This window comes from Lissotriton helveticus, chromosome 8, assembly GCF_964261635.1.
Source record: "Lissotriton helveticus chromosome 8, aLisHel1.1, whole genome shotgun sequence".
Lineage (NCBI taxonomy): Eukaryota > Metazoa > Chordata > Amphibia > Caudata > Salamandridae > Lissotriton > Lissotriton helveticus.
In genome coordinates this window covers 1,670,224,488-1,670,246,264 of record NC_136069.1, presented here as the reverse complement: position 1 = coordinate 1,670,246,264, position 21,777 = coordinate 1,670,224,488, and the positions used below count along the sequence as shown (strand labels likewise).

The window sequence follows — 21,777 nt, the reverse complement described above, 5'->3', positions numbered from 1 at the left end:
TTCAAAGATGAATATATGGAACACGCCAATACCTTAAAAGAGAAACTACTGAACAGAGGATATCCGTCTAAACTTTTAAAGCATGCCATAAAAAGAGCTTGGTGGACACCACGCGAAACTTTACTGTCTAGAAAAGAAAAAAAGACCCAGACACTCATTGTATGTGTATTCACTTTCTGCCCCACATCCAATTGGTTAAAAAAAGCCATTCAACAAAATTGGCACTTGATAAAAGGATTAGATTCACAGTTCACAGAAGTGCCTCTTTTCGCTTTTAGAAAAGACAAAAGCATTACGAATCAGATCATAAGAGCAGCACTACCAAAAACAAAAAATGCCACCATACGTGACTATGTCAACCTACCTCCAATCGTTGGCCACCATAAATGTGGTACATGCCTATGCAGTCCCTCTACTGTGGAAGGAGTTCTTTTTCAACACGATGGGATTTGTTGGAAACATGAACGTTTTACGAATTGCAAAACAAAGTATGTTGTTTATGGGATAGTTTGCCCGTGTAAAAAATTTACATTGGTAAAACAAACCAAGAGATCAGACAACGTATTTCTCAACATAAATCAAGGATTTGCAAAAAGACGTCCTTACCGCACCGCTAGTTCAACACTGGAAAGATTGTGAACACAGTGAAACTGACCTGAAGTGGACAGTAATATCCAAAATTGAACCAGACCCAAGAGGCGGTGACATGGAAGAAAGACTGTCCAAACGTGAAGCATTACTGATTTTGAAATGTAATACTGCTACCAAAGGACTCAACGAAATGTCCGAGCTTTACCACCTGTGATGTGATATTAAAAGGATCTATCAGAAGATAATATAGGGATACACTATAAGTGGACAGTCTTTTAATATAAGCACTGATGGGAATAATCTTGCCAATCATTTACCCTCCGGTAAATTGTGGCGATTTCAAAACCAATCCATGTAATTATTACACCATCATAAGGCTTCACTTTCAAGAGGCCTTTGCGCACGATCTCCCCAAAAAGTTTTTTAATACATTTTTTTTAATAAAACTGGTAACTTTTGACATCAAAGTTATTTTGTTTCCACTAAGGCCAATTACCACCCTTTGAACCCGCTTTTCTGTCTCAGAATCACTAGTCCAAAGCTTTAGCATTAGGACAAATATTATCGATACATATTTTTTTCGCATCGGGAATACTAGAACATTGACTACAATTCCCAGCATTCCACCCTGATCTCGCGCTCTTTCAAAACACGCTAGACCAAAAAACTTTTGCAATGGGAGCCAAACAACACCGGCGTGTATAGAGTGACTCTGCTGTATGAGGAAGGTAATCCAAATTTAAAAAGACTTAGCTTGTCTCAAATTGTAAACATTATCAGCCACGCCAGACGCTGTTTCACAGCGTCAAACCAAAAAACCATTACCGACTCATTATACAACAACGCTACTTGTCATAACGGTCTGAATGAGATGCTTCCAAACAACAGCTTTTCCCCGACATGCTTAGTGTTTCTCTGAGCCCGCCGACAACACTTCAAAGAGTGTGAGTCTTCCCTTTGGTAACTAAGCGCGCACCAATTTTATTTATCGATCCATTCGAGACAATTCTTGATTCTTAAAGGACATTATATATTCTTTCAGATTCTTTCACCTCGTGCAGACTGCAAATTGAAAAGGGGCAATAGTGTTGGAATTAATTCCCCCTTCTAACAAATGGATTCCGAAAAATTTAAACTTTATTAAAGACTTTCATCTTTTAGTCAAACAGTGAGTACCCAAGGATGTGCCCTTTTAATTTTAGATCATATTTCTTGAAAGTCTTCAAGAATCTGATTGTCCCCATTTCTCTCTTTGATATGATCCACAGATTCCATGCAGACAACTAGACGTCACAGGTACTTTTTGAGCGTTGTACTGGACTGAGCATTAAGTTTGAAGGTCGCTAAGTGTACTTTTTATAGTAAGACTTTGTTTGTTTTTCCCTTTTCAGATTTGTTTTCCACTGTGGTCCTGAGGATAATCCCCACATTTTGGGGATTTGAAAGGTGTCGACCATGTGTGTGTTTGTCTAATGGCCAATCATAGCACTATTGATTTTGTTTGCAAATGATGTAATTGTGATGGCTGTTCTATAAGTTATTCGCATTTTGATTGACTGTGTATTAGGTGTCCCCATTTGATCAAAAAGATTTAAAATAACCAGTATAGGGACACGTTCACACACACATTTAGTTCCCTCCAAATCTTTTCCAATCTTTTCCTACTTTTTTCTTTCTTGATTTCCTTTTTTCACTACAGAGTTCAGTTTGTATGAGATACGGATTGAGAGTGAATGAATGTATTTTGAATGTTTAAGTCTTTTTTTACGATCTTTTTCTTCTTGATTTAAATTATTATTTATTTTCCTTCTTTGTTGTATATAGTAGTACATATAAATTGGAGCTCCCCTTGTATATAAATCCAATTATGTTTCCACATTTTAATGTTAAATATCAGTTACTTTGTATAAAGGCAAAAATTTGAATAATAAAAATAGATTTGAAAGATTATTGCAGACTGAATGACTAGTCTTTGCAGGACAGTATTTTGTTTATTGTCTTTTGCTAAATATTTGAATCGATTGAGCAGTACTGGCAGTGGGCAGCTCACGCAGCAATGTCACCTCAGGCAGTGTGGGAGACCTGGGACGATGATGAGGAAGATGATGCAGGTGTAACACACCCCACTGCAGCTGCATCAGGAATATCCCGAAGGGGCACAATCCTAGACAATTTATTCACATGAGCTCGCTCAGCTTTAGTGCCCCAACCTCAGTGCACTGCAACTCACTGACACTTCTGTTCGCATATTGGGTGACCTCTGTACTTGCTCTGGCTACCACCAGGATGCTTCGCAATCGTTTATGTAATACTGGTGCCTTCTGTTTCCATTTTAATAGTGATCACTGTTTAAGTTGTTGCCAGCACCGACCACTCCATGACGGCTGGCTTACACTCACCCCACATACATCCTGCACGGGCGTCAGTGTACATGTGACCCTGGCAATAAAGGTGGCAGGCGCACATGCCCGTAGCCAGTTCCACAACATATCTGAGTGTGTCCGTGTGGTCATAATGTATGCATGAGGGCCCCGGGCCCTACAACATTACATTGTGCTGTGTACAGCGGACGCAACCATGTCACCTCAGCCAGTGGGTAAGACTGTGGACATATAGCTTTGTCGTACCCCACTCAATACATAAGAGGTATGGACTGGGCTGGGGTACGCAGGTCCAGTGTGAGGATGTGAAGGGTTATCCCGGGGCTCTGGGCGTGGTTCAGTACAGGAAATGTGCAAATAGATGTGTCTCTGTCGCAGTGTGCGTCTCCGTTGGGGAATGTAGGTGGTCCCTGATGGGACTTAGACACCCAAATATACAATTTATTACGGCTTCCATTAGGTCGAACCCCACCCGCACCTTTTTGGCCACCTCCTTCTGACAGTCTAACACCTGGCCTTGGAATGCGATGTGTGCTTCGGTGAGGTGCTGGGAGCCAGCAGTGGTGGCGGGTGCTTCCTGCTGTGTATTTTGTGCAGGGGGTGGGGTCTCCTCGATGCAGCTGGGCTGCCCTGCTCCTGGAGGTGGGTTGCCTAAGATGTCCATGAGCTGTTGTAGGGCGTCAGTGTCGAAGGTGTGGAGGTCCTCTTCAGCAGCACTGATGAGTTGTCTGGTCTTCTCTGCTGGAGGTGTTGTTTGTCCCTCTGCAATGTGAAAGGAAGAAGCATTTTGACATTGTGTTGACATGTATGTTGGCGCATTGTTCAAGATTACATGCAGACTGTATGGCAATGTACATTGTGACTGTTTGGGAGGAGCTGACTACTTGATACTGATACGGGACAGTGGACATTTGGACTACATGACGGAAGTGAGGTTGTACATGTACATTTTCATCTCACAGTTTCCTGATATGTCAGACGTGATTTGCCAGTTTCTACACACAAGCGGACCCAGTTGTGTCGTCTGTTCTGCAGTGTAAGTGTTGCACTCTGTACCACATTGTAATCAATGTGGATGTTTCCTTTATTGCTATATGTGTGAGCTGCATTGGGGGAGAGTCGCCCCTGCTGCTGTGATTTTTCTGCCCCTTATCACTTTGAGGCCGTGAGCCTTTGACTTTTGTGCTTTCACGTGCTGAGATGTTGGCAACTTGGGTCATTTGTGCTCTTGGATGGTTATTGTACTCTTGTGCATTGTTTGTCTGCAGATGTATTGTTGACGTCAGGGGTTGTTTGTGCACGTGGATGTGTCAGAGTGTGACCTGCTCCTTTCCGGATGTGGTCCACACTCAGCCACCTCAGTGTTGTGGCGTGCACAATGTCATGATGATTGTACTGCAGCCATGCTGATCGTCCTGTAGTGTCACTTGCATTGTCAGTATGGCTAACAGTTGCACATCTTTGCAGGGTTTCGCACATGTGAATGTGTTGGTTGTGGGATTGTTGGTTGTGGGATTGTTGATGAGTGGGGTGGGACCCCCTTTGGGCACATGGTGGACGGGGGCCTACTTGGTGTTTGTATGTGTGCTGTAGTGTGCCACGGGGATCAGGGTTATGATCCAGGGTCATTGTGGGTATGCAGTATGCTACACATCGTTTTGCATGTGTGCCATTGTGCCCATCTTCCCCTGTCCCCCCGAGTCCCTGGTCGTTACTCACCCTGTTGATGTTGTGTCAGGTCCTATCGAGCTGTGTCCGGACTCCCAACTCCTTGCACCGACTCCACACTGATGACTATGGCCACGATATTTCCGTTTGTGTTTTGGCAATGACAGAGTGGAGGTGACGAACACTTGTTGGCAGTGTTCTGTCACCTCTGTGACGCTGATCCGGTTTTCATGCAGACTGAACCCCGTCTTCCTCTTCCCCTTGGCCTTCCCTAACCCCGAGGTTCCTTTGCTGGTGGTCTGTGGGGCTTGTGGGGTTCGCGTAAGCCTCTGCACTCGGTTTGGGTGCATCCATGGTGCTACGCTGTTAATTTTTTTTTCCCTTTGTTTCTTTTCTGCTTTTATGGTGTATTTTCCCACATGACGCTTGGGAATTGCAGGCCTGTCGCTAGTTATCACAGATTTTTGTATTGCGATTGGCCTCATTGCAACTTTTTTGGGGTTCATGTTTCACATTTTCGCTGGATCGCAATGATTTTAACGCGGTCTTTTGACGCGTTATCTTGAGCCTATCTCATGGTACCGCCGTGTTGAGAATACAATGTTAACACTGCGTTATTTTCCTGCGATGGACTGCGATGTGAAGAGTTGTGTTAAGCTAATTTTGCGCTATTTATCACTCGTTCTTGTGAATATGCCCCTACATTGTATAATAGGAATCGCCACATACAAGACTGAATAACTAAGTCGTGAGATTCATTTAAAACGCACAGGACCGAGTGACTGCACCTCCTGTGTGTGCATTATTTCCTTTGGGTAAGATAATATATTGTCTTGCTTCTTTACCGCTGATATACCGGATGCAATGCAATATTTCTCACAGACATCCCCTTTTTCCTACTGCAATCGAAACAGGATAGCACACATCGTGCGCCCTAGATTGAGTTCCACCACGGTATCTCTGCTTCATCGAGCTGTGCTATTAATTAGTTTACCAGCCCTCCCCTACCCTTACAATGGGGTAAGCTCTCATGTATTAGCATAGTATGCACTATGGTTATATTGCTGACACTGACTCTTATATTACCGGTTCCTCTCTAATGTACTACATTTCTCTTCTCACATGTGCAGCACGCAGCTGGGTCCCTTGTGAGTATCCTTTCCTTCTTTTTTTCACTTGCTTGTGGCACCTATCCATCAACCTGCTGCGCAGACACTCTCTCAGGTACTAAGTGACCCTTGGCGCTCCAATTAAAGCACTACTACTATTATCATGGCCATATACGTATAGTCTCCTTCTCTTAATAGATGTACCTACATTTCTAGGTCCTGATGAGACCCTACATCGCACAAAGGGTCGAAACGTCGTCGACAAATAACTAAAGCAAACCATTAACCAGCGCTTATCATTGTATAGAGACGCAGTTTATATTCTGTATATTTTGAAATGGTCGACTTTTTGAAAAATTGGAAATGATGCACATATTCCACTAATATGTCACAATTGTTTTAGGTTCCATTCTCACTGGGGACATCACATATTGTTTTATTGCTTCCTGTATATATTTGATAAACTTTTCAAAAACATGAAAATCGATTGTGAAAAACAGAAACAAAGGTGTATGTGGTCTTTTCTCCCTTTGACATCATCCTAACCCTTTCCGTTGCGATTGTGCATACCCATATCAGTATAGTTTATTATATTAATCCACAGGAAACATTGTTTCTGCTAATAATTTAACTACCCTGGTTCCTCATGAGTAGGGTCTCCCTTGTCTTTTGTTCTCAATTATAGTTATAAGCAGTACTGGACACTAACAACACTCATGATGAACATTAAATTGAAAGAAGCACAGATCAAACAGTGTTAGATTAGAATGTGGATAGTGCCGACACCTATAATATGTGTTTGTATTTTCTCTTTTTATGTTTCAACTATGCATTGTTATTATACATGTCACGTGCCATATGTTATATGCTATACCTGGTGGATCAGTGGACTAATTCATCCACTCCAGAAACCTGTGGTTGACTTCATGGATGCAGGTTCCAATCCTAGGGAGTCCACTCAGCCTTTCATCCTAATGAGGTCAATAAAATGACTCCTACTGAGTTGGGTAATACTAAACCCTTGTTTTTCAGTAACAGGTACCTAAGGCTTAAATATGTGCGTTTACAAATATGTGTGTTATGTCAAATGTTCTGGAAGACTTCCAATGTGGAGGTGAAGCATTTGCTAACCTTTCAGGAGGGCCATAGCGACATCCACATCCCGTGCGCTGCCTTTCTCCTCCCTGAAGATGGTGATCAACTGCCTCCTGCGCACAATGTCCTGGATCTGGAAAATAATGCAAACATCTTAGGATAATCCCTAATGTGCACACTATCATAGCCTGAGAAGATCAGCAATCAGTAACAGAAGGGTTTTCAAGGAGTTGTTGATGATCAAGAGATATCCTACTCACACCGTATATTATCACTAGGGCTCCTGGTTTTATGGTATTTATTTTTTTGCCATTTCTGTCTGTATTTATCCATATTTATTTTTCACTTGACAATGCACACATGCGCTCAGTTGTTATTGGTCAACACTATACATTCATCTGAAAACTTTGCCATTTGCCAAATGTCCCAAATATGCTTAAAAGTGCTATCACAAGCTATTTGTCTCAGAGCCTTGCAGTTTCTGTCAACGGCAGAGTGTCACATCCTCTCCCCCACTGAACACCATACTGCCCCACTGAGAGAAACTCACACTGCCTTCAGCTGCAACCCAATTGTGCCCCACTAGCGCTAAAGCTGTCCCTGGCCAACACTATGAGGATTGATGTTTTGTGTGTGCAGAAGATAACAAGCATTTGCAATGCAATAGGTCACGCATTTACGCCTGTTTAAGCTATTGGCATTGTAAAGGACAACACCTTTTATTTATCTGTTTTAAAAACCAAAACATAAATAAAAGACATTGTCATTTACAATGCCAATAGCTCAAACTCAAGTAAATGCGAGACCTATTGCATTGCAAATGCTTGTTTTTAAGTGAGTGCTTGAAGTAAGAGGACACAAAAACAGACTCAACAAAGAACAAGCATTTGCAATGCAATGGGTCTTGCATTTAAGCGAGTTTGAGCTATTGACATTGCAAATAACATTGCCTTTTAATTTTGGTTTTATTTTTAAACATAAATAAAATGCTTGTTTATTACTCCTTTGTCTGCCCATAGCATGTTCCAGGGAGACTGGCAAGCTTCTAATAACACTACTTGAATAGAAAATATGGTGCGTCTTGGCTGTTCCAAGTCTGTTGCTAAAGATTTGCCATGCCCTGTGACATAAGAAGATGCACCCGTTCCCCAGCGTGCTGTCAAGGGACAGGCTAGTACAAGACAGCATTGTGCCCTATGTCCGAAATGATTAATGCAACCATTGAAAATGAACAAAGAGTCCATTTAAACTGCGTCCATGCTGCTGCAGGGGCTACTAATGCAACAGCAGCGCGACCCCCCACCAATGACGTTGTGATGTTGTAAATTGTAGAAAAATACGTTTTAAAAAAGATGCAACATCGGTGCTTCTATGTAAATCATGTGTTGCTTTTTACCCCAAGCAACATACACGACAGTGTGAGAAGCCTCAATTTTAGTAGGCGAGGGGGGAGGCAGGGTGAGTAAAGATTTGCAGGTAGTGTTATGAGGTTTGGTTCTATGATGGAAGTGAAGGCCTGGTGACCTGGTGTGGAACGTGGGGACGAATTGAATGGGAGGCGGTGCCATTGAGTTGGTGCGAGTGCAGGGTGGTAAGCACGCTCAGTAGGATTTAGAGGATTGTATGGGGTTGGGGGGATTGTTTGTAGTGTTGTGGAAGGGGAAGCTATGGTTTGAATGGAAGGCTGAATGATGTAGGGTTCGACGAGAGAAACACCTAAATGGTGATATTAGAAGCACTGTCTCCATAGCAGAGGATGTCCAAAGTGAGTTTAAGAGGGCCGCACTGTGCAATACACCTGCTTCTATGTGTCAGAACATGTATTCACCAACAGCGCTCCTGTTTCGAGTTCCCTACTGGCTCACAGCCCGGTCTGCTGCCTGCAGCAGCAGTGCAGCCCAGTGCTCCAGATCACACTGAACAGAGACATATCAAATAACACCCAGTCTCTGCACCCACATACAACCACCATCAGCCACATTACACACACACACCAGTGACTGCTGCTCTCACTGACATTACATTACAGAAAAGGGTAGCTGATGTACACACATGAGTGCGAAAGAGATCAGCTGTGAAGGGGCCACAAGACAGGAAGAACAGTTATAGCTTGCCGTCTAGAAAGGGGGAGATAGGCACTTTTCATATCCATGTGTCAGGCACTGGCTCTGCATCCCCAGAGGCAGCTGCTGCTTCCCAGACCTGCTAATTCCATCAGGAAGCGGAGTCCCACCCTGTCACCAAATGCTTCATTGCTGTAGTCGTGCTCACAAAATGGTGCAAGAGCCACAACTCACACACAACACTCCTAATCTGACTCTGGCAGGGGCTCTAAAAGGGGTGAAATAACAACAAAGCCTCATAAACAAGTACATGGTCTTTCAAAGACCTGTGAAGTACTCGGGTGCGGCTGGCAGCTCTGTGTGTGCCCGGGAAGCTGTCTCTGCCTGGGCGGACACCTCTTAACCCTCTAAGGAGGTGGAGACACCAGACGGCAGCACCACAAAATGTACTAGTATTTTCCCGTTTTTATACATGAACTAGCTGTACCCGGCCACGCTTTGCTGTGGCTCAGTCTGGTTAAGTGGAAGAGAAAGAAAAGAGTAAGCGCATGTTCAAATATGTTTCATTTCACAATGCTTGTGGGTATACAATATGTTTTTGTCCAACTCCTCCCCCTCCCTCCACCCACTTCCCGGTCTGACACGTTAATGTTGCAAAGTGAACCAACTCCTCCCCCCTCCCTCCACCTACTTCCAGGTCTGCCATCCTCACACCAACTGTCCATCCTAATCTAATTCTACTATTGTCTCTATGCGTCCTTTCTTAATTTTGCAAAGTGAACCAACTCCTCTCCTCCCCACCTCCACCCACTTCCCGGTCTGCCAACCTGACACCAACTGTCCATCCTAATATATATAGACTATTGTCTATATGCGTCCCTTGTATGTTTCATTTCACAATGCTTGTGAGCATACAATATGTTTTTGTCCAACACCTCCCCCTCCCTCCACCCACTTCCTGGTCTGACACGTTAATGTTGCAAAGTGAACCAACTCCACTCCCCTCCCTCCACCCACTTCCAGGTCTGCCATCCTGACACCAACTGTCCATCCTAATCTATTTCTACTATTGTCTCTATGCGTCCTTTCTTAATTTTGCAAAGTGAACCAACTCCTCCCCCTCCCTCCACCCACTTCTCGGTCTGCCTACCTGACACCAACTGTCCATCCTAATATATATAGACTATTGTCTATATGCGTCCCTTGTATTTTTTGCGCAGCAACCAAATCGATAGGGTCTGTTCGGCCTTTCAATTAAAAACACGTGCGTTTTGGACATGCGCGTATTCTAATCCAACGTTGTGTATATATAAACACGTGCTAATGTTGCAAAGTGAACCAACTCCTCCCCACTCCCTCCACCCACTTCCTTTAGATCAAAAACACACGCATATTTGACACGCAAGTATTCAAATCCAATGTTGTGCATATATAAACACGTGCGTATTCGAAATCAACGTTGTGTCACAATTTCAAATCAATCGTTGAAGAACTTTCGTAGATTTAAGATTTTTATCAAACGCACATTGACATTTTTATGTGTCTGTTTGTGCTTTCGATTAAAAACACGCGCGTATTCGACACGCGCGTATTCGAATCCAACGTCGTGTATCTAAAAACATGCGCGTATTCGAATGCAACGTTGTGTCAAAATTTCAAAGCAATTGGTGAAGAACTTTTGAAGATTTAAGATTTTTATCAAACGCACATTGACATTTTTATGTGTCTATTAGTGCTTTCGATTAAAAACGCGCGTATTTGACACACGCGTATTTGAATTCAACGTTGTGTATATAAAAACATGCGTGTATTCGAATGGAACTTTGTGTCAAAATTTCAAAACTTTTGGTGAAGAACTTTGGGAGATTTGAGATTTTCAACAAATGAACAGTTACATTTTTATTTATATAGATACAGATAAAGGAAAACTTGTTTTCCGTCTGTATTTATATGTAAAAATCCATAAAAACTGAAAAACGGGAGCCCTAATTAGGACTGCGTTCCTGCCTCCATGGCTCGCGCATGAGGGACAGTGGCACAGCGGAACAACTCTCCATGTCTTGGTGGAGCAGCAAGGTGGCCTCCTGAAATGTACAGGCTGACCATAGTGTCAACATGAATCCGCAAGTAGTGAATGCTGCCATTTCATGACAGACCGGTTGTAACCAGGCAGCAAGCACCAAGGAGGAGCATGATTTACATGTCCAGGGAAAGCCACAGACCTGGAGCTCATCACGGTCTGGTTTTTCACCCTAGAGAGTGCTCTTCAATGATATGGGGCAATGTTATGAATTGTGGGGCCCTAGGGACAATACAGTTGGAGACTGTTTGCTCTGACACTCCCCAGGGGCACATGGCAACTACTTTCAACCACAGATTCACTTTTGTTATCACGTTTTCATTTTTCAGACTTTTCCAGGAGAAGAAAAGGATCTCAGTTAGAAAGATGCCTTGGTAGTTTTAAAAAAAAACAGGCTACTGTTGACCATAGGATCTCTCAAGGAAAACCATTGGTGGATTGTACTACTGAATATCGAGGAACTGAATGAGAATTAAAAGAAATTCACTAAAAAAACACAAAGGTTACAAGGATGTTGATTTTAGTAAATAGAATTCAGAAAACTTTGAAATGCACTAAAAAAACAAAGGTTACAGGGACGCAATAGTTAGGTTCACATTTTACACACACAAAACATTAGACATTCAGCAGTTATAGTTATCTCAAGTAACTATCTTGTGTCTCCCATGCAGTTTTCTTATCAATGATTTTAATGTATGTAATATTTGGGGTAATTAGCAGTGCCGAATCATCCCAAAACTTTCCAGACAGCAGCTGAAGTAAGTGGGAAACTAATTTTGGAAATTTTGTGAAGATTTGTCAAATGGCGGCACAGATATTAGCAAAAGAAAAAAACGCTTTTCCTATGGAAACTGCATCCTAACTATAACTACCTACTGACAGTAGGAAACATATATCTGTGTGTGTGTATGTATATAGACGTGTGTGTATGCATACAGATATATCTATATAAATAAAAATGTAACTGTTCATTTATTAAAAATCTAAAATCTCCGAAAGTTCTTCACCGATTGCTTTGAAATTTTGACACAACGTTGCATTCGAAAACACGCATGTTTTTATATACACACGTTGGATTCGAATAGTGCGTGTCAAATACGCGCATGTTTTTTAATCGAAAGCACAAATAGACACATAAAAATGTCAATGTGCGTTTGATAAAAATCTTAAATCTACAAAAGTTCTTCACCGATTGCTTTGAAATTTTGATACAACGTTGCATTCGAAAACACGCATGTTTTTATATACACAACGTTGGATTCGAATAGTGCATGTCAAATACGCGCATGTTTTTAATCAAAAGCACAAATAGACACATAAAAATGTCAATGTGCGTTTGATAAAAATCTTAAATCTACTAAAGTTCTTTAATGATTGATTTGAAATTTTGACATAACGTTGAATACGAATAAGCGCGTGTTTATATATACACAACATAGGATTCGGATACGCGTGTGTCAAATATGCGCGTTTTTTTAATCTAAAGGACAGACAGGCCCTATCGATTGGGTTGCTGCGCAACAACTACAATAGACGCTTAGAGACAATAGTCTACATATATTAGGATGGACAGTTTGGTGTCAGGATGGCAGACCGGGAAGTGGGTGGAGGGAGGGGGGAGGAGTTGGTTCACTTGGCAACATTAAGAAAGGACGCATAGACAATAGTCTACATATATTAGGATGGACAGTTGGTATCAGGATGGCAGACCAGGAAATGGGTGGAGGGAGGGGGGAGGAGTTGGTTCACTCTGCAACATTAGCGCATGTTTATATATACACAACATTGGATTTGAATACGCGCATGTACAAAACGCGCGTGTTTTTAATCGAAAGGCTGAACAGACCTTATCAATTTGGTTGCTGCGCAACAAATACAAGGGGCGCATATAGACAATACTCTACATATATTAGGATGGCCGGTAGGTGTCAGGATGGCAGACCGGGAAGTGGGTGGAGGGAGGGGGAGGAGTTGGTTCACTTTGCAACATTAGCGCGTCAGACTGGGAAGTGGGTGGAGGGAGGGGGGAGGAGTTGGACAAAAACATATTGTATACCCACAAGCATTGTGAAATTAAACATATTAGAAACATGCGCTTACTCTTTTCTTTCTCTTCCATTTAATCAGACCAGACTGAGCCAAAGCAAAGAGTGGCCGGGTACAGCTAGTATATATCAGGCTCAAATTTCCCTTGCGCAGCAAAAGAATAGACCATACTCGTAATAAAGGTGGATTATACAGTGTTTATTACCGTATACAAACAAGCAGGACACGTTTTGGCTTCGCGCCTTTTTCGTACTGTGTAACGCACACGCCAATAGTCGCCATTTTTAACCATTAAATTACAGAAATGTTTCCAGGGGAAATTTCGTCATTTCTGACCGGCAGGTAAACACAAAAGTTAATACACTCTTTCTGACACATATTCATTGATTCATGGTGGCCATCTTAAGCTAGTATGTAGAGCGATTACAATCATAATGTGTATTCACCGCTATTTACATAGACTTTCAGCGTCTTTCAAAAAAGATGAAAAGAATTAGCCCTGAATGGGCCATGTGTGTAAAGGTGCATTGTGCAAACATATTTACAGTGATTATGAAATGCAAACAATCTTCAATCTCTTGCCCTCTATCGGCAAAATGTGTGATAATATTTACAGTGTGACAATAAATTTCAACTGAGAATCATGTTTCAGTTCCATCTGAACCAATTTCCAAGGTATACATGATAGTGCTTTCATGATCATTTATGTATTGATACTGTGTTGCATATCATAATACAATGGTATATAATACACTCAAACCTCTGCATGAATAAAAAAGATAAATCTCATAAGGGAGAGGAAACAAATCAAATGATCTGAACATGATTTGGACGATTAAAAAATAATAATATGATCATGAATAGTATCCCAATACATCAACTTCACAAATTGATATTTCATTAATAACAAGATTGATCACGCCCTGAATGAGCTGATTTCAATTCATATCTCATTAAAACAGTTCACGATTCAAGAGGATCACTGATTCTTAGACTCCCTGAGAATACGTACTCGTCAAATTATATCACTAGAAAGTTATTATGATCCTGGATTTTACAGTGCTGATTGTGAGTAATAATGTTTCGCACGGATCTACAGTGGTGGCAGATAAATATGAGGCAGTGATGATAAATAGAGAAGCAGACTACTAGGGTGGAAAAGTTAGCCCAGATGAATTGCTAGTTCTTCCATGTTTAAGTCAAATGGGGTCTTAGTTTGTAGATCTATTATGTATCTGGATTCCAGTATGCGTAAATGAAGTTCTCTGTCTCCTCCACATTCTTTGGCTGGAACGTGGTCCAGACAGAAGAATCTAAGTGGATTTCAATTACTCTGGTGGAGCTAGCGAAATGCCGCGCTACTGGGTAGGTTGAGTCATTGTGTTCAATAGCCCTTGTGTGTTCGAATATCCTGCGCTTTGTGGGGTGTATGGTGCTGCCAATGTATTGTAAATTACATGGGCACACAAGACAGTATACACAGTAAGGCATGGTGCATGTTAAGAATTTAGTGATTCTACTTTGGCCAGACATTCCAGGTATCTTATATGTCGTCACTTTAGTGCTATTTTTACAGGCTTTGCACCTGTTACATGGGAAAAACCCAGTTAGGTTCCCCAGCCTGGGATTACGTGGTATTGATTCATAGTGGCTGTGAACCAAAATATCTTTCAGGGAACGACTTTGTTTGTATGTTGTTCTTGGGTAATCTGGTATATCATATCCGATGACAACATCAGATTTCAGGATGTGTCATTTTTGTGTCAAAATATGTTGCAGTCTTTCTGAGTCCCTAGTAAAGGTGGTTATGGAACGAAAGGTATTGCTATCTCCTTCAATAGGTTTAGCTTTATCTTTCAGTAGAAATGATCTTGGAACCTTAATTACCTTTTCAAGGTTCTTCTGTAACAGTTGACTTGTTTATCCTCTCATTTTAAACCTCTCAATTGTCTCACTTGCTGCTATTAAGAAATCTTCCTCTCTTGTGCAGTTTCTCTTAAGTCGCAGTAGTTCCCCATAGGGGATACTGTTTTTAAGAGGTTTAGGGTGACTGCTATTCACTTCTAAGATGGAGTTCCCTGCTGTTGTTCTGCGAAATAGGGAGGTACAGCTTTTTCCTTCACTGATGAGGACTTTCAGTTCTAAAAAGTTTACCTCTTTGTCACTTATATGGCCACTGAAATGTAAATTCACTGTGTTAGTGTTTAAGTGTGCAACATAAGATTCATCATTTATTTTTGTCCCCTTCCAGAAAATGAAAAGGTCATCGATATATCGGTGGTGTATCAAACAAGGACCCCCTGAGCAAAAAATATATTTCAACTCCTAGGTCAGGGAAAAATACATATATGAAACCATCAACCTAGGCAATCGTAACTGCTTGTCTTAAACAGTAATTTAAGGGCAAAAGACCATTCCCGAAGACAAAATTACAGTTTTTATTGTCAACACATCAGTGAGTTATCAACAGACAAATAAAATCAAGGATTTAATAAACCAAGCGTTAAAAATAGTTCAAAGAACTATGCATTAAATATCAACATAAAAAACAATAAATATACAAAGGAAAAAGGGGAAACCTAACAGGGTATAAAAGAAAAATATATGTGGCACAATAATAAATAATCAACGAACATTTCGGCGACCAGCGCCTTCTTCAGGAAAAGCCACTCGATTACATAAACAATAAACAACATACACTTCAAGTTAAAATCAAGAAAAAACATATCATTCAACAGAAAATAGTCATGGTCATATTTCATCTTTCAGATGTCGTTATGCTCAATTACAATGCAACATGTGACATAAAAACTAATATATCAACATTTTCAAGAGAATTGGTCAAGGGCCCATCTGTGGACAAGTCTAACTCATAAATACACATGAGTTCAAATTATGGATTTCTGTGCTCATTAAGAAAAGGAACCAGACAATCTAAGAATTTGTTAGGCATTAATAGCAATGTTCAGAGACAATTTTGATTAAGGCAAAATTCATAATGGTAGTGAGGATATAAGGACTACTTTCACACCTAAAATGATACAGACTAGCAATATATAAAGATAGTATACATATATGTCGCCAGGGTTAAATATAGCTAAAATACCTGTTTAAAGAGACTACCTATAGGAGAGGCTTTTAACCTGTTAACCTGTTAATCCGTATCAGTGCAGATCACAAATACTTACTTTATTCTGTAAGAGGTAAATAGTTGATATATCTTCTCATTTTGATTAGAGGCAACAAATGTGGGTAATTTCTTATAGGTATACGGGTACAAAATTCCGTTTCTGTTAATGATAAAGGTGTGGTATGAGTCTCAGAGTTTATATAATGACTGTAGGCATTATTATCAAAATTCACTATAAGACTCCCTCTCACTATCGCACAATGTCACATGAAATCTAGAACTGCAAATAGAATGAACTAATCCCATTCCGATTCTAGGACGTAATAACTAATTTAGGAAAATGGTTACCTAATTTATTAACTCCACCAGGTTCGCCTTCTGATAATTGTGCAATATTTGTACAAAGGATGCAACACCTACGGGAGACCTTAAAGTGGAAGAAACAAAACTTTCCCTATGGTAAAGTAGCGGTAATTCCCAATTCTAGAAGTTGCGTGAGTAAGTTGTTAGAGGCTACAATCCTTGTACCCAATAGTACCTAGCTAAAGGAAAATTATGTTCCTTTTCTTAAAAGGCGAAACTCGGGCAGCATGAGATATCAGAAGGAGATACGAATTCAGTTCGACGAAATTACTCGGGTAAAAAATTTGGTTGATAGAAAGATCTATAATGGACATAATAGCGGGCGTGTCAAACAAGTGAACAGAAAAGTGATTCAACAGTAGGTGCTCAGTAGTATTTGCTTCAATTACCTGAATCTGAATGTAGGTATGCCTTGCCCCCGCGCTCGTTCATTGATATGGGATTTGCCGAGCTATTGGATAATTAAAGGGAAGAGAGATAAGTACCTTGTCGAAAATAATCGAAAAGGAATTAATTAAAAACGACCATGTTAATAATATCTTTCAGTTACTAATATAAAGAATTAATGTTGAGATAACATACGAGATCGGGAGAAAAAACTGATGAAAAAAGGGTCCCCCCCCCCTTTTTTTTACGTAAACAGATGCCGGGCAAATATCTACACGTACCTGCGGTAGAATTACAAGGAGTGTAGACGCGGAGGCTAGCCACAAAATACAGGACCTCGCGTCCTGATGGTCAGAGTAACGATGTGATATCAACGTACGCTTTACGGTTGAGCCTTTAAATTTTCAGTCTAATTGGCACGTACCGAACGTAACGGTCACATGACAAACTCCGTCATATGTACGTAGGCTGCAACATAAAAATAGAAATAGGACTCGCTAAATAAATAAGCCTCAAACTAGAAGCGAATAATAAAGAGTTACTAAGTATTATGCAGCAGCTCTCGATCATAAATTCAGTCGCTATTCGCAAGATCAACCACAATAATCAGAAGGTGGTATCATAGATTCCCTTTGTCAAGCATAATAAAGTAAAATATTTATATTAGTCCCTACATTACGGGCAAACGGCCAAAAAATAATTTAAAAAACGATCATTCCAAAGTTGTAAAGTATGGAATAAATAAAGAAAATTCTGCGGATAATATATAAAACAGCATTCTAACTGTTGTTCTTGTCGGTGACTCTAACATACTCACTTCATACAGTCAATATAATAAATTTCCCATATCCATGGTCAAAGATTGCGGCGAAATTTATATAACAGCGGTTCAAGAATGAAAATTGTCTAGCGGGAGCCCAAAAAAACCAACAGTTTGAGAGAACGAATAGTGCCTACAGCAGAGACATCTCCGTCATGGCACAATAATCAGTTTTTTCTCTTTCTTCCCTCACATCATATAACCGTGTTTTCTCAAGGGATCTCACTATTTAATCCATTCCTAAAGGTGTCAAGAGTAAAGATTAAAAAAACTTCACGTTTTTTTCTGATCCGCTCGCCACCTTTAGTATCGGGCATGTTGATTTTTTCCAGTATACGCCATTTGAAACTTTCTGGGCTATGACTGCAGTCTAAGAAATGTTTCACCATAGGTGAAAGTAATTTCTTTGTTCTAATTGCATCTTTATATATTGCTAGTCTGTATCATTTTAGGTGTGAAAGTAGTCCTTATATCCTCACTACCATTATGAATTTTGCCTTAATCAAAATTGTCTCTGAACATTGCTATTAATGCCTAACAAATTCTTAGATTGTCTGGTTCCTTTTCTTAATGAGCAGAGAAATCCATAATTTAAACTCATGTGTATTTATGAGTTAGACTTGTCCACAGATGGGCCCTTGACCAATTCTCTTAAATGTTGATATATTAGTTTTTATGTCACATGTTGCATTGTAATTGAGCATAACGACATCTGAAAGATGAAATATGACCATGACTATTTTCTGTTGAATGATATGTTTTTTTCTTGATTTTAACTTGAAGTGTATGTTGTTTATTGTTTAGGTAATCGAGTGGCTTTTCCTGAAGAAGGCGCTGGTCGCCGAAACGCGCGTCAATTATTTATTATTGTGTCACATATATTTTTCTTTTATACCCTGTTAGGTTTCCCCTTTTTCCTTTGTATATTTATTGTTTTTATGTTGATATTTAATGCATAGTTATTTGAACTATTTATAACGCTTGGTTTATTAAATCATTGATTTTATTTGTCTGTTGATAACTCACTGATGTGTTGACAATAAAAACTGTAATTTTATCTTCCGGAATGGTCTTTTGCCCTTAAATTACTGTTTAAGACAAGCAGTTACGATTGTCTAGGTTGATGTTTTCATACATCGATATATCTGTACCATCCAATAATCGATGTGACCCACTGATTGTTCTCATCGACCCAGGCTACCTGCTTCTCCCACCAGCCTAAGAACAAGTTTGCGTAGCTGGGGGCGAAGCAGGTCCCCGTTGCCGTACCTTTAATTTGTCAGTAGTGTTGTCCCTGGAAAAGTAAAATATTGTTGGTTAGGCAGAAATTCAATGAGCATGATGTTATGTTGCACCAAATTCAAAGAGTGACCTTTAAAAAAATATTTCACTGCATTTATGTCATCCTGATGAGAGATACATATGTAAAGACCTGTGACGTCTAGAACAATCATGATCATATCAGGTTACCAGTTGATGTGTGAAATTGTCCGTATAAAGTCTGTGGTGTCGCGAATGCATGATGTTAACATTTTGACAAAATCAATTTAAAAAAGTCAAAGTACTGTGACATTGCTTCTGTCATACTGCCTTTGGATGAACTTATAGGTCGGCCTGGTGGTGCTGAAAAGTTTTTGTGTATATTTTAGGCAGATGATAAAATGATGGAGTTACCTGTTGTTGGCAGCTCAAAAATATATGTTTGTTGACATCCGTGCGTGAACCATTTGTTTATTAGCTCATGATATTAAGTGATGCTTTTGATGTATTTGTCTGGTGATTTTACTGTAGCATGTGGTATCTGTTAGTTGTCTTAGGGCCTCAGTGCAGTAAAATTATCTTGTCATAAGTATGATGTTCCCTCCTTTGTCTGAGGGCTTGCATACTAGATTTGTGTCAATCCTTATCCTTTTTAACACCAGTTGTTGTTCTCTTTTCAAATTTGCTTGTTTGCGTTTGAATTTTTTTGTATTGGTGTTTCTCATTTTGAATAAATAATTTTTGACTGCTTCTTCAAATGTATCAATGTCATCATATGGCGTGTTTGGTATAAATACTGAACGTGGTGTGAAATGAGTTTTGGCTTTTTTCTGGATGGTGTCAAAACTATCTGCAGATGCTATCGCACTTGTCTCTTGTTCTTGCGTGTTTTGAATCTGTTGGCTTGTGAGTGTTCATAACACTTGTAGATCTTCCCCAACTAAATTGTCCACTGATGCACCATTGCTTCTACTGTTATCAATTTGGCTCGGTGTGTTCTTAATTTTGTGGAATTTATGAAGCTTTAGTTTCCTTGTAAAGAGAAACAAGTAAATCCTGGTCTGTGTCAATTCAAAATTATGCAATGGACAGAATGTCAGTCCTTTTTTGAGAGCAGTTTTTTCATGTTTGGTCAATTTGTGTGGCATTATATTGATAATAGTAAGGTTGTCTGTTGTAGTTATCTTCTGCTTCCTCTCTTGCTGCACCTTAGTGAGGCTATTCCTTGATATTCTTCTGTTGAAGCCCTCTCTTCGCATCTCTCTTGTCTTCTTTCCGGTGGTTTGCCTCTGGTTCCTCTCTGCCATGTTTGTCGCATAAGTTGAAACTCCTCGCGAAAATGGGACTGTGGGCTGCTGTTCTCGGGGTGTTAATCTTTCATAGCCTGATTGTTCGGTGTCTGTTGTGACATCCGATTCCAATGTCGCTGCTGTATCTTTGTAGTGTAGTTCCTATCATCCCAATAGGCTCTGCGCATTGGAATAATACCTACAGCAGTAAAGGCCTAGGCCAGACGTTAACTAGGTCTACTACTGTCGATACTAGACTTAAAGTTTTGGGTTTGCCAGCTTAGCTCAGAGTTCACTAGAAACTTTCTTGAATGTTCAGGAAAGAATTAACTCCCCTGATTAGACAAGAAGGGATTTAGTTTCTGACAACCATAGAACATGACAACTTTGCTCTCCCCTAATCAAGAGTATATCTCGAGAGTCGTGTGAACAAAAGGCAATTTATTTTACTCAGTCAGTACGTGCATTCTTAGTCTCATCAGAATGTAGAGAAAAGGAAAAGACGGGCGTGTTCAATAAAAAGGTGTTATTTATTGATCAGTCTCTTTTCTCATACAAGAGAAATGGATCGATATTATTGCAATACTTATAGCTAAGTAAAGTGCATACATTAAAAGCAATAGTATAAAATAATACTGTAAAAACATTGATATGGTTTCTAAGCCATAAGATGTTTTAAAATGAATAAAATATATTACATACACATATACATTTGACTAAACGTACTCAACTGGTGTTTCTAGATACGCCTACCCCGTGTACCTGACCTAAGTCTAATACGTGGGCGGGAATAAAAAGTTACAGTTTAAGTTAAGTTTGTTTTTGCCAAGTGACTGACTAAAGAATTCTCTGTGAGGGGTCATTCAGTTCTGTACCTGGAAGTTAGGATGAACGAGGAATGGTATCTCTTTCTCTGGTCTCGATATTCCAGGCTGCCTGCGAGGGCGGCCCAGAAACGCCGGTGCTGGATTTCTCGGCAGGAGAAAGCAGCGCGTCTCTCAGCGCGTCAGGAAGGCGGGGCTGCTGCCAGCGGGGTCTGCTCTGCTCTTGGCTTCGGCAAGTATGGCTGCTCCGTCTCGTCACCACGCGTGTGTTTGCATAGGGCAAGATCGGTAATATTTATACCTTTAAGGTGCCGAGATTGACGTAAGGATGGACATAGATACGTCAATAAGGATGTCATACGACTTGCTCGTTAGCACATTCTTTTACTGAAGTTCTCGGTGAAATCAAAACAATGGCCGCAGGGTTTTGCCCAGGTTGTCATAGGTTTGATTTGTTATGAGAACTCCGTATGCCTTATCAGGGGCTGGAGGAATATCGCTTGTCTAATTAGATCGCAAGCGTTATGACCTAATCAGATAACACGTTCCTGTGCCGTAGTGTGACTGCGTCAGATAACGGTATCTGCATCATGTGGGTTTTCTGCCTCATGGGCTGACTGCTAGTTAACTTGTTGGTTTGTTTAACTAGAATAGGGTCAGGAATAGGGGGA

At 40.4% G+C, this 21,777-nt stretch overlaps 1 protein-coding gene across 7 annotated transcripts in view; it reads right to left on the bottom strand.

Moving 5' to 3' along the window:
* The window catches only part of LOC144773616 (transient receptor potential cation channel subfamily M member 2-like), a 4,189,411-nt gene that overhangs the window by 3,222,639 nt on the left and 944,995 nt on the right, over nt 1–21,777 (bottom strand). For all 7 annotated transcript variants that reach the window (XR_013600029.1, XR_013600030.1, XM_078658762.1 and 4 more), the window contains exon 10: nt 6,881–6,977. Coding sequence is in view for 5 of the 7 variants with exons in the window: in XM_078658762.1 (XP_078514888.1) it covers nt 6,881–6,977 (97 nt within the window). In the remaining 2 variants the exon portion in view is untranslated. The remainder of the gene's footprint in view (nt 1–6,880; nt 6,978–21,777) is intronic.